Source organism: Selaginella moellendorffii, unplaced genomic scaffold, assembly GCF_000143415.4.
Source record: "Selaginella moellendorffii unplaced genomic scaffold, v1.0 SELMOscaffold_12, whole genome shotgun sequence".
Classification (NCBI taxonomy): Eukaryota; Viridiplantae; Streptophyta; class Lycopodiopsida; order Selaginellales; family Selaginellaceae; genus Selaginella; species Selaginella moellendorffii.
Window position 1 is genome coordinate 2,375,197 of NW_003314273.1, and position 12,325 is coordinate 2,387,521.

General features: G+C 47.4%; 3 protein-coding genes and 1 long non-coding RNA gene across 5 annotated transcripts; 1 reads left to right on the top strand and 3 right to left on the bottom strand.

Moving 5' to 3' along the window:
• Window positions 1–3,500: 3,500 nt before the first annotated feature.
• Window positions 3,501–3,965, bottom strand: LOC112346114. Of its 2 annotated transcripts, XR_002992285.1 has the most exons (3): window positions 3,874–3,965; window positions 3,705–3,810; window positions 3,501–3,650 (listed from the first exon to the last, which is right to left on the bottom strand). It is a non-coding gene; the product is annotated as an uncharacterized LOC112346114 (long non-coding RNA). The 2 variants fall into 2 exon arrangements; XR_002992284.1 differs by having other exon boundaries at window positions 3,501–3,810.
• Window positions 3,711–5,435, top strand: LOC9660658. The gene is made up of 8 exons (XM_002969337.2): window positions 3,711–3,834; window positions 3,892–4,146; window positions 4,191–4,274; window positions 4,349–4,446; window positions 4,500–4,683; window positions 4,759–5,017; window positions 5,075–5,148; window positions 5,200–5,435. The coding sequence occupies exons 1-8, from the start codon at window positions 3,724–3,726 to the stop codon at window positions 5,326–5,328; spliced, it is 1,194 nt and encodes a 397-aa protein (XP_002969383.1). The 5' UTR covers window positions 3,711–3,723; the 3' UTR covers window positions 5,329–5,435.
• Window positions 5,436–5,444: 9 nt separating this feature from the next.
• On the bottom strand, window positions 5,445–6,585 carry LOC9659762 (nuclear transcription factor Y subunit C-2). The gene is made up of 3 exons (XM_024674223.1): window positions 6,486–6,585; window positions 5,591–6,396; window positions 5,445–5,524 (listed from the first exon to the last, which is right to left on the bottom strand). The coding sequence occupies exon 2, from the start codon at window positions 6,386–6,388 to the stop codon at window positions 5,633–5,635; it is 756 nt and encodes a 251-aa protein (XP_024529991.1). The 5' UTR covers window positions 6,389–6,396; window positions 6,486–6,585; the 3' UTR covers window positions 5,445–5,524; window positions 5,591–5,632.
• A 590-nt stretch (window positions 6,586–7,175) lies between these two features.
• Window positions 7,176–11,236, bottom strand: LOC9660659 (protein MEI2-like 2). The gene is made up of 13 exons (XM_002969559.2): window positions 10,794–11,236; window positions 10,464–10,731; window positions 10,016–10,386; window positions 9,797–9,955; window positions 9,633–9,749; window positions 9,424–9,575; window positions 9,282–9,367; window positions 8,884–9,228; window positions 8,308–8,821; window positions 8,164–8,248; window positions 8,039–8,107; window positions 7,809–7,988; window positions 7,176–7,750 (listed from the first exon to the last, which is right to left on the bottom strand). The coding sequence occupies exons 2-13, from the start codon at window positions 10,717–10,719 to the stop codon at window positions 7,595–7,597; spliced, it is 2,490 nt and encodes an 829-aa protein (XP_002969605.1). The 5' UTR covers window positions 10,720–10,731; window positions 10,794–11,236; the 3' UTR covers window positions 7,176–7,594.
• Between the last annotated feature and the right edge of the window lie 1,089 nt (window positions 11,237–12,325).

Sequence of the window (12,325 nt, forward strand, 5' to 3'; positions counted from 1 at the left end):
GACAAGAATTGAGGCCAGCATTTCATAACCCAGTTAGGGAGGACATATACATGCCTCGATCTTGCCAGCCATCCGGGAAAAATATCCACCGCATAAAAAGCAACCTCAACCTGGTGGGATCCAAGGACGTTCACAGCATGCTATTCATGATCAAGATTATCTGAGTATTTTCAATTCGGACTATTTCAACGAACATAACTTTAAAACTTTTAATGCTATGAAGATGCATCACATTTTACAAACTTCATTGCAGGATTATGGCGGTAGTTTGGTGAAAGCTGGAAAGAGAACTGCTGTAGTATCATAGCCAGAATGACTTTGGCCTTGATCATCACAAATGACTAGCCGAACACCTACGGGCCAAATAAAAACGTGAGTACACAGAGTACAGTATGATATGGCACTGCCCAAGGGAGATTTATACAAGAGAGATTTTGAGAGATTTTGCAAATTGGGCTGCCCTCCTTGATGGGTATAAGTCTAGGTGAGCAATATATTAACCTTCTTCTCACTGATTGGTAGTTTCTTTGTTGTCACATTGAAGGGCATTGAATTAATAAGAATTGAATTTGTGCCAATACCATTTATTTCTCTTCCCTTAAAAGCTAATTGAAAAATGTGATGGTTTTTAGTGGCCTTTTATATACCCTAAAATTCTAAGGATTCATTGTAATAATATATTTAAATTTCATATATATATATATATACAGATAAGCACTTCCATTATGCAAAATAACCTTTTATAAACATCAACAAATGTTAGTACTCATTTGACATAGGGCAATATAAAACTCTTTGCATAACCAGAATTTATAAGGTTAGCTTATTTCTAAAGAGATGTGTTAATCTCTCAAGGAAAAGGAACACTAGTAGTAAAATCTCAAACTCAAGATTAAACTCATTGCTTTTATTACTTAAAGTAGTTCTCATTTTTTTTAATCCAACAAAATTCCAACCTCCAAGAGTTCCAATAATAATTTTACAAAGAAGAAAGGCCATTGTAACTATTATACCAATTACTACTCACCATTTACACCAATCGCCAAGACTAAATAATCACATTCAATTGATAATAACATTCATGATGCATAGTTTTACTTTTGTTGCTAATTCTCGAATTATTAATTATACAAATGATTTGTACCATCAATTTAATCACTTTACAATGATTACCACCTATCATTTTTAAAATGATATTTGGCATTTGCACAAATTTCCCAAATGTTTACAAAGGATACAGTGGTACAATGTTTTAAGCATAGGCACTTGTGTAGATTAAAGTTGTGTGGATACTAAACTAACACATGATAGAATCATACAAGATCTTTGCTGTAAAATGCTAATCTGCTGTCTTGAGAGCCACAGCCTCCACCTACATAGTGAAGAAATTCATTGCAAACAACAAGTAACAGTGGCTGTGTAAGATGCTGGAGATATTGGGCAAGTGTAGAATGGACTTTGAAAAGGTAATGAACTGAAAGGGAGAATGTTGCTTTGAGGATTGAACTGTTGGCAAGTCATGCATTGCCTTGAAAATGACAGGCCAATAGAAACCACCATTGTTGATCCCCCCAAATGACCATTATAAGGGTGAAGACTTTGAGAGTCTGGAACTTTAGCTTCTGTCAAGCAGCACAGTTGAGCTGTTCTCATGTATAGTGTTCCTCCCAACAAGCAAAATTCTGAGCCTTGATCTCCAAAGTCCATTGCCACACCACTGGCAAGTTGTCTGGGGACTCTTGTGATGCAAATTTGACCTTGGTGTCAATGAGTGCACGATAGATTTGCTTTTGTCAACTGCCCAGGGTTTGCTGGGCAATTTATACTCTTGGTTCTAGTATGCTCAAGAGTTGATTACATAGGAACTCTAAGGTTGTCAACGTAAAGTTAGAGGAGTGGTTCATTCTTGATGCAACTTTTCATATATCTTGCACTCAAAATAACTGTGACCTTGAGTTCCCTAGTCCACCCATGTGTTGGACCGCTTTGTAGCTTTGCTAAGATTTGTCAATGCTTATTCCCCATTGAGTGGTACACTCTAAGCCACTTGGGGTTGATGTTCATCAAGTAGTATTGGCAGCATGCTTGGCAAGCCCTGGTCGCTGGCCCTGAGCACTGTGTTGGCTGGCCCAAGAATCTCTGCTTAAACTCATTTCTTGGATTTTCAATGACAAAGCTTCTTATTGGTCACACTAATTGTGGCGAGTTTCTTTGGAGTAGCCTTCTGGTCACTGGAAACGATTCGGTATGCCGAGAGCCAGGCTTGGCTCCGTGGCACCACTTGGAGCAGGTGATCGATGTAGAGACAGATTTTCCTTATCACTTTTCTTGCAACATTGGCAGACGGAGAAGTCACAAAGCAAGCTTAAATGATGGAGAAAACCGGCATTTGATCTGAAAGCTCGTCGCTCTCAAAGACAGGCAAACGTCCTATTGTTGTTCTTTCCCTACAGTAAAAATTTTGAGCTCAAATGAGTAGCTACTCATTGCTGTCCTGCCACGACTCAAGGGCCGCAAAGAACCTCTGCCAACCGAAGTAGACCCCCTCGATGATAAGAGCAGTCGGGTCCCTGGGATCGTCGTCGTCCTCGCGAGCACTCTCGAAGCACTTGAGGTAGACATCCCGGTTCACAAAGTCGTGGTGGCGGCCAGCGCCACCAGCAGCAGCAGCGAACAAGACGTTGGGGAACACAGCCACGCTGCGAAGCAAGTAGGCCAGCATCATCCTCCCGCATCGCCCATTCCCATCCACAAACGGATGGACGCACTCAAACTTGTAGAAGAATTCTGAGGCCAGCACCAGGAGCTGCTCCACCGTCTTGCAGCTGATTGTCGTCCTCTCCTCCTTGAAGAGCCGCTGCAGATCCGCGTTGGTCTTGCTCACCAACTTGGACAGCTTCGGCCGGATTGCCCAGGCATCCGCGTAGAAGTGCTGCCTTCCGCTGCTCGTGATCGTCATTGCAACCTCGCTGCCAGACCGAAACAAGCCCGCGATGTCCGGCCTGCCCGACTCCATAAGCAGCTCGTGTGACTGCCTGAGATTGTAGTTGTTGACGCTGGGAGCCTCCTCCTGATCCTGGAGCCACCATGTCTTGTTGAATGCTCGGGACAGGCAGCGGACTTGTTCCAATCTCTCGTCCGGAGCCACCACTTTGTCGTCCAAGTCCACTTGGAGCTGCTCCAGGGCGTGGAGTGTTTCATCCCGGGTATCAAAGCCTTCCAGCTCCAGCTTGTTCACCTGGAACAGGAAGTCGGCCATGGCGTCGCGCTGCGCGTACACGTCCAGCGCCCATGCTTTGGCATCGCCGTCCAGCGCCAGGAACCTCTTCACGTACCCACAAATGGCGTCCACCATGCTGCTCGTCGCCGGGGCTCCGTCGCCATCGCACCTCCAAAAGGGCCTCTCCGCGTATCGCCCCATCTGTAAGCCCTAACCAACAAGGGCTCCATTTTATACCCTTTTCATTTTAAAGTTTACAAAAGGTGGCTATGTATAAAGCTTTCTCAAATTTGTGTAAACCTATATTCCGAGAATATTCCAAGGCCCCTCAAGATATACAATATGAGAGCCTAAACAATGTGTAACCATTTTCATGCATGGATATTTGTAGTACTTGGTACCTGAGAACCGAACATGCTATCCAGCTGGCCTGTTGAAATCCCACAAACTCACTTTCACAGCACAGGAAACTGTTTGTCCATACCCCAAGTGTCACTTTAATCATGCCGGTTGCAGCTCGAGCCCGCTTCTTCCCCTTGTTTTGCGGCGCAGAAGCACGAAATCAGCTTGAAATACAAAGATGTCACACCCTGTCCAAAGATCACATCGCCAAGGTGAGAATCTCAACACTCTTAGAATCCTCAAAGTCTCACCTCCCGCGAGAATTCCAGGCCAAAACAGCCATGGACAAGTTCCTCCAAAGCGTCGAGTCGAATCCCCACAGACGAGACGCAGCCGAGCCTTGCTACTCGCTGCACGAGCCAGGAGACCTCGTCTATGGAACCGCTCTCGTCTTTCACGGATTCGGGCAATCTCCACAGCAGTGCCAGTTGCTCGCGGACTACCTGTTTGACAATGGCTTCAATGTCTACCAGCCTTGCCTTGCTCGCCACTATCTCGGAAATCCGACTCTAAACTGGCCGCAGGTGACACATCTTAAAGTTCGCTCTTTACTTTCATCTCCACCCAGGTCGATCTCAAGCCGGAACTGAAAGAGAAGATCCGGCAAAACTTCCTCAAGGATCCGGTCCTGGCCAAGGAGCTATATATCTCTGTAAGCCTTCTGCTATAACGTTTTCATCCTGCTGACAGTTTGCTGGCCTGTGTTCTTCGTGATTGTCCTCCCAGGCGGAAGACACCATGCAGCGAGTTCGCTCGCTTTCCCCCGAAATGTCTGATATGATCGCTGCCCTCGACCAAGGTGACTGTAGCCAGGATTTCCAGAGGTCTGTGAGCGCGGCTCTTCACCTCCAAAATGAACTAACCACTTGGCTGCCAGGTTTTTCGAGTCGAGCCACTTGGACTACTTCACGGAAGCCGAGCAGCGACTAGAAGAAGTGCGTGCTCTGCCAGGCCCGATCTTCGCGATAGGCATCTCGATGGGAGGAGCCACTGCGTTGCATCTCGCCAACACTTATCCAGACACAATCTCGAAAGTCGTAGCGTACGCCCCGCTCCTCAAGGTAGGAGGATACTTAGGCTTCGAAACAAAAGAAGAAAGAACAAACTTACTAATGATCGATCGATTTTCTGGCCAGACAATGGATGATGCGAGGAGAGAATTTGCTCTGGCGATCGGCCCGCTGGACGTGAAAGAAACCGGATGGGAGCCGTCGCTCCAGTTCACAGTGGGATGCCTTGTGGCAATCGACCTGTGTGGGACTCGCGTCAGCCAATCCAACATAGATAACCTCGCAAAGAAAGTCGCTACCTTGCTACTCTTCACCGCAAACGAAGACTCGGCCGACCTTCCAACGCAGGAGAAATTCGCGCAAAGACTAAAATCCATCTCCTCCGGTAGGATGCTTTGATCTTCAACACTGCGGAAAAATTCTCCCGTTGCTACTGTCCCAGATGGAGTGCCACACCTGCATTACACATATCGCCGCGAGCTGGAAGTCCCGCACGCGATGATCCACCCAAACGAGGTAGGAAATCGAGAAATTCTCGAGAGATTTCTAACCTCTCGCTTGGCGCAGAGGCCGATCGCGAACAAGCTGTGGAGAAGAATGTACCAGGAGACATTTCGATTCCTGACCACCGGGAAGGCGCGCCAGGACGAGCTCGATTCGCTGCGCCAAGACGAAACCCTACCCCAAGTACCATAAACCCTAAAACCCCAAATTCTCGGGAGCAAACTTTTATCTCCTCGTGAGAGCGAACAAACTAAACGCTAGAACTTTGGATCAAACCTGAGAGATCTATTCCTATCCTAGATGGAAGTTTTTCGTTGTGATCTTCTTCTCAAGCTCCTGTGACTCTCGAAAGAACTTACAACTCTCTGGAACTTGACGCTCGCTCTACCTGCAAGGAAGAAAGAACGTCGATCAAAAACACGAGAAAAGAGAGAGGACCACCATCACCACTCGCCTGGAAGAACTTGGAACTTGGCATGGATGGTGTGGAGTCGCTTCACTGCTCGCCATCCGAGGCCGTGGATTGCTGGCCTTGAGCCTGCGATTGCTGGGCTTGGGCCTGTTGATCCGGCTGCCACTGCTGCTGCTGCTGCTGCTGCGGCGACGCCATGTACTGCATTGGCGGCCGCTGCTGCTGCGCGTAGAGCGCTGGATCCATTGGAATGGCCGGCCTTCCAATCACCCCCGGAGGAGTCTGCCCAGGAATCATGTAGTACTGCATGTCCGGAGCTCCGATCGGCAGCGCTGATCGCGAGACACCCAGCGCCTCGTCCTTGACATCCTCGCGCGGCACGATGTCCACCAGGAAATCGAAGATGTCCGTGCGAGTGACCGCCGCCGCGATGTCGTTCTTCTGGAGCGTCCGCCGCTTGTTCTCCTCGGTGTGCATCCACGCGCGCAGCGTCAGCTCCAGGATGAACATCTCGCACGCCTTGGCGAAGAGCACGGGCGCCTCGCCCGAGATCATCCTCACGTCCTCGTCCGCCTTCATGATCTTCTTGATGCGCGCCAGGGGCAGGCTGTGCGTCTTGAAATCCATCACCTCCTGGACCTCTTGCATCTGCCCCATCCAAAACTCTTGCATCTGCCGCTGCTGCTGCTGCTGCAAATGCTGGTAGCTCATCCCCGGCGCTGGGAATCCCCCCGCTGGCTGCCCCGCCGCGATCTGACCTAGCGCCATGCCCGGAGGAGCCCCAGCGGCCGCCATTCCCTGCCCGGCGTACTGCGATTCGTTCTGCGAGCTCTGATCCATGCTCACCCCTGCCACGGCCAGGAGGAAGGATCTCAGCTAGAGCGCCGCGCGGCGGCGAGGGATTTTCCGGGAGGAAAGATTGGAAATATCGGCCTACCTGGTGGATCGCGCTCGCGTCTCCCGGCCTGTGCGCCTTAGGGCTCGCGCTTCGTTGCAGGCCGTAAGATCCCACTAGTCCGTTGCCCTTCACTGACGGCCGTCAATCGGGGGCTTGGCACGTGGTGCTCCATCACACCGTCTAATTTAAAACTTCTAGGGGGTAGGGTTTAATATTTGAAAAGTTGTAACTAAATTAAAGTGGTATAACAATTTTATTTTTTATAGTGTAATATTTTTAATATTTAATATTTTTAACCTTGATCCTTATTTTTATAAATTGGTTAAAAAATCCCAAATTTGTGTAGCTTATAAAATATTTATTTTTACTAAATAGATTTCAATTGTTGCTTGCCTCACTCATAAATTAATTTTAAGTATATAATTTTTAAAAACTTTAGATATATGCGAATAGAAATATCTAGAATACTCTACTGAAAGTTGTTGAAGAATTTTTTGATATAAAAATCTTAATTCACTATAAAGAGGAAAATAAAAATAAATTGTTAATATTTATTTTAAAATTAATGTTTGAGTTCAAGTTCAAAGGAAATCAAGAATAATCTTCATTATAATGTTATTAATGTCAAATTTAGAAATAAATAATTTATCATAAATAAAATAAGAATATTATATTAAATAGGATTAAATTCTATTTTATATCCTAAAGGCAAAAACATTAATCTCACACTTCTATAATTTATTTTATGTATGTTATTGATGTTATTTTAGATTATACACTTTTAACTGTGAAAACAAAACTTACAAAAATCAGATTTCTTTTTTTATCCCACTCTATGGTTCTGTTTGATTTATACAAGTTACCCACCGCTTTCTTCATTGAGCTGTCTTCGTTGGTATGAAAAAAAAACCTTCCCAACGTCAAAGGAAAGCACTGGCAAAAAACCATCCAGCCGATACACTCTGCCTGTTAGCAATTTGTCTGTCATGTGATCTATAATACAGCACCAGTCGTGTCTTGTCTTTCTGCCGCTGCACCACCAAAATTATTCCAAAACCGAAATACTCCCGAGAAAAATGTACACCTTGCACCAAAAAAACACTCCCTCCCACCTCAGCTTCTCGCTTGCCTGCCTCGTCGTGTTGATTTCAATCCTTCTCAACGTCCGAAGAACTCTGGCCACCGTTGTCATTCTCGTCGTCTTTGCTGGAGCAGCTGCTGCTGCTAGAGGTTTCAAAATGGCAGAGGCCATTTCGTTCTTTTCCCGGACGAGTTCTGACGTTAGACCCAACGGGGAATGGCTCCTGCCAAGATCCAAAAAAGAAAGTTAGAATGTACAAAAGTCTCCGCAGTATTGCTTACAGGATCGCCCAGGTTGGGACCTTCCGAACGAAACAGAATTGGACGGCATCTCTTGTCTTCGTTCATGAGGCTTGAGTTTTGGAAATGTGCGACGAGGGCAACCTTGCCTTGTATTCGAGCGTAAGCCAGAGAAGCAACCTTCTCGCTGTTGAATTTCTCCCACTTCTTTCCATTGAAGGTCTGTAAGATCGAGAATGAGAATGCGCACGAAGAAAACAACGGTGTCAAACCTTGAAGAAAGGGACGATATGCACAGGTGCAATCATGTTGATGAAAGCATACCCCACGTTACACTTATTCTGAAAGGAGAACCAACAATCAGCAAGAATGTAAGGATTTCTCGTTATACGATTACCTTAAAATCAATAGGTAAGTAGATGAAATCATAGGTACCGCGATGATGTTCGTCAATTGTTGACAACAGCATCTTCGACGTGTACCTAGACACTCAGTAGCAGATCAGAAAAGTTCAACCTCGTAAAAATGAAAGAGAACTTACTTGTTTGGTATGTTTTTTATCATCAGTGTTGTCCGTAAGTCTTCCCCGCGAAGAATACGCTCCAAGTCAAGCTGATACTTTTTGTTCTCTGCCAGAGTCAAAGTGCTGTCGGTTCTTCGGCTTCTACAACGGTCGCTAAAAGTTTCCAAAGTCGCACCATTTGGAAAGGAACGGGGCCTAAGTTGTGGTGACATAACACCCAACCTGGGAGAATCCACCAATCCTTTCGATGTAGCAATAGCAGCCAGGTTCAAACCGCCGTGAGTGAGGCCAGCCCCCTTAGAACCATTCATTCTCAGGCCGCCGAGAGATCCTGGCCATCCTAACGCTGATCTCTCGGCCAAGTCAGAGTAGTACCTATTCTGGCCATCCATCAGACTCTGCTCGGTAAATGTTGCTGAATAATCTGCAGCTCGGCTATGCCCGTCCGTATGGTACATGGCATTCGCGGAGTATAGCGAGCCCGAACTGTTCCATGACAAGTCCTCGTTTCTCGAAGCAGGAACTCCAAAAGCTGGAGAGAAATAAAAATGGCATGATCAGTCCACGATGACTGTTTGATTGCTGAAAACTTACCTCTGGATGATTGCTCGAGAGACGGCACGTCACACAAGCTCGAGACTGCCCTCTGAAGGGTACCAGCATCTAGCTCGTCATAATTTCCAAAGCCGGGTGGAACCCGTGTTGGACTGTCGAGGTCAGGAATCTGTAACGATGGAAATTGCTGACGGATTCGAAGGCCAACAGACCGCTCCGGTTGTATGAAAGAATCAGGATTTGCGGACATGCCGTTTCGTAGCGGAGAGGACACACGTGCAGGCAACGAACCAGCATTTACGTTTAGAGGCTTGATACCCAAGGAACCAAAAGTGCCTCGCTCGTTCAACTTATTCATAGGAGTACTCCACTGCGGTGAATGCCCTGGAGTGCAATCAGTTAGATAAAATAAATAGAACGTCGTGCATAAAACAAACCTGCAGGCGAAGCACCCAATGATGCCTGAAGTTGCTGACACCGAAACTCTTCCTGCTCCAGCTCTTGAGTGAGCTGTTGCATTAGGCTGAAAAATAAATCTCAAAAATCGATTCCAATGCTTGCAGTAGCCGACCGCATTACCTTCTTCGAGCACCACCGGGACGACTGGGTTCCAGCTTTATACGCTTTCCTGCGATGTCGCTTCTGTTCAAGGCTCTCAAGGCAGCTTCAGCTGCCCTGACATCGTAAAACTCTATAAACTTGTGGTGCTTCTTGTGTGGGGTCTCACGTATCTGACGTAGTATCATCCACATGTGAGAAGGCTGTCTAGTACAAGAGCTTGTACTCACCTCTTTGATCTCACCATAAACACCAAAAATATGCCGAAGGTCGTCGTTGGTCACTGAGGCGTCGAGATTAAATACCACTAAAGTGCCCTGGTTAACATCCTTATCTGAGGGGTTATCCTGCAAGAGACCGTGTTAGTTCCATGCCGTATATTGCTACACAATACCTTCGGAATGGAAAAGTGAATATCTAACTTTCGACGCCTGAGCGGTTTGTTCTGGAGGGCGCGCATTGCAGTACGGGCTGCTCGGATGTCGTAGTAGGAAATCATCACGAATCCCCGATGCTTACAGGCGGTATACAAAGTGCGAATGGCACCATATTGCTGGTGAAAAGGGAGAGGACACAAAATGAGCAAAGAAAAGGTAAAACAAGATTTCGTTACCTCAAAAAGTGCTCGCAGCTCCGCATCTTCAACGTTACTGTTTATGTTCCTCACAAAAAGCGTTCGCGAAGGATGCTCGCCGTAGGGGTGTTCCCCGGCCAACACTGCGGCTGTGTTGCCACCAATCTGATAGTTGTTCAAGTAAGGATCACCCTCCAGCTCCAGTCCACCCCCGCTGTTGAAAATGTCGTAGTCATCCTCGTTACTGTTCCGCTCGTAAGCATAGCCCACCTCGGCTAAAAGATCCTCCTCGGCATCAGGAAGAAGTCTGCCTAAAGCGTGTGACTCGAGCTCTTGCATCGATCCGAAAAGCTCGTCAGTTTCAGTCTCGGCATCCGGATCAGAGACTACCGTCGGTTCCGACAGTTTGACTGCATGCATAGCAAAAAAAAAAAGAGAGAGAAGATCAGAGTAAGAAAAAAAGATGATTTTAGTAGTAGTAACTTACGTCTTTGCTGGAGCATATTTGGTAGAGAGTGGGCGAGCCCATTTATCGGAGAAACCGCGGGGAATGGGTTTCTTCCTCTCCCATTTTCTAACCAACCATTGGCGTTGTTGGCGACACCGTCGTGATTTCTAGCTAGATTGTGAAGCCCATTTGCCCAGTCCGGCTCGGCAAGCGACCACCCGTGCTGGGAGAAGGCCTCGAATTTTCGAGCGCCAGCGGGGAAGAGCTGGCCGACGCTGCGAGTTTCCATCTCCATCGCAGAAAGCTCCTGCATTCACAGATTTTTCTCACAGCGTCAGGCACCAAGAATCCACGCCATGGCGGGCAAACCTGGCGAGGGAGCGAAATTACGCCGCGAGAGGGACTACGCTCGCCCTAGCACGAGAGCGCGCGATCAATTGAGCGCGAGAGAAGAGCTCCGGGGAGACGACAAGGAGGAGAGTGTGAATGAGGGAGCGCGATCATGACGAGGAGCCTAAAGCAGGGGAAGAGAGGGAATCGAGTAGATCCAAGCGAAATATCCAGCGGGAGCTTGATCTTGGGGCGGGAATCCATGATTTGGAGCTCCTGGAGCTCACAGCAGCGGGATCACCAAGCCAGAGGAATCCCATGCGTAGCTTACATGATGCAGATCGCCACAATCCAGAGCTCGAAGCGGCGCCTATTCGATGCGTCCTCCACTGCCGCGATCGATCGTTGCTCCATAGCTCTCTCTTCTCTCTCTCTCTTCTCTCCCTCGCGCTCTCTCTTTCCCTCTTCGTACAAAAACCACGCAAAAACAAAGAAAGAAAAGGGAAAGAACGCACCAACACGCATACACACCCTCTCTCTAGCCCGCGGGCAGCCACGGGCAGCGCGGGCACGCCTGCCCGTTTCGCCCTTGCCGGCCGGCGCAAGATAAGTTTTCACGAGCAGCTTCCCGGCAGCATTTCCGTTGACCTGACGCGGCACGATCGCCGCCGTTGTGGCCTGAGATGGACGGGCAGGATCTGGCGGGCCAGGAGCTCGTTTGTCGTTACTCGCGTTGGTCCCAATGGCCATGTGGCCCAATGGGGCCCTTGCGTGTTGTCCTATTGGCTCAATCTTATCGCTACGGATTCTAATTGCTTTTTCTTTGATTGATCGAGAGGAGATGGTAGGGTTAGCTAACACCACCTTTGCTTTGTTTCTATCTCCCGCCCCGGAACAAAAGATATTAGGGCATGGAGAGGACGTGGCCTGTGGCTCTTTCACGCTGAGTGTGATTGTCTGCGTAGATCGCTCGCACAGGAAAAACATTGCAAGTGGTCCCTGGAGAAATAAATGACCCAATGGTTTTTTGTACATATAGTCAAGGAATTCACTTGGAGATCCAGGCACCAACTTTGGCAAAATGTGACCCCGCCAACCATAGATTGCGGAATGAGATCTTCTAATTCAATGAAAATTGGCTGTCCATGTGTGCCACGCTTGCAAGAAACACTTAAATTGGCAGTGCAAAAACTATATTAAATCAAAGAATGTTTAAGTTAAACCCATTTTTCGAAAATAAAGCTGGCAGGGTGAAAATTACGTACCACTGGCGCCACTTTTTCGAAGCATTCAAATTTCGAAGCTTCCTTCTTCCCAGGGCAAAGAAAAAGCGAGGGAATCCAATCCATACACACGTCACGGGTTCGAATTCTCCTAATTTATTTGAATTTTTTTTTTCCCGGCCAATAGTTTTTTTGTGGATTGGTAGGCTTAATGATGTGCACTGCCGCGGCTGCTGGCGCAACCTTTTTCTCCTCCAATCAATCATTTGGTCACACAAAAGTTGGGGCATATGCTCTGTACTATGACCAAAAGATTCCACCCAATTCCTTGGTTTCGAGATGAGAACC

Excerpts from the sequence above, each read along its gene's own strand:
- LOC9660658 (XM_002969337.2), top strand. The coding sequence starts at position 3,724 with ATGCCGGTTGCAGCTCGAGCCCGCTTCTTCCCCTTGTTTTGCGGCGCA. Across the intron at positions 3,835-3,891 it reads CCAAAGATCACATCGCCAAG|GCCAAAACAGCCATGGACAA; the intron begins GTGAGAATCTCA and ends CGAGAATTCCAG. Across the intron at positions 4,147-4,190 it reads CGACTCTAAACTGGCCGCAG|GTCGATCTCAAGCCGGAACT; the intron begins GTGACACATCTT and ends ATCTCCACCCAG.
- LOC9659762 (XM_024674223.1), bottom strand. The coding sequence starts at position 6,388 with ATGGATCAGAGCTCGCAGAACGAATCGCAGTACGCCGGGCAGGGAATG.
- LOC9660659 (XM_002969559.2), bottom strand. The coding sequence starts at position 10,719 with ATGGAGATGGAAACTCGCAGCGTCGGCCAGCTCTTCCCCGCTGGCGCT. Across the intron at positions 9,956-10,015 it reads AGCTGCGAGCACTTTTTGAG|CAATATGGTGCCATTCGCAC; the intron begins GTAACGAAATCT and ends CCTTTTCACCAG. Across the intron at positions 8,108-8,163 it reads ACTTACCTATTGATTTTAAG|AATAAGTGTAACGTGGGGTA; the intron begins GTAATCGTATAA and ends TTCTCCTTTCAG.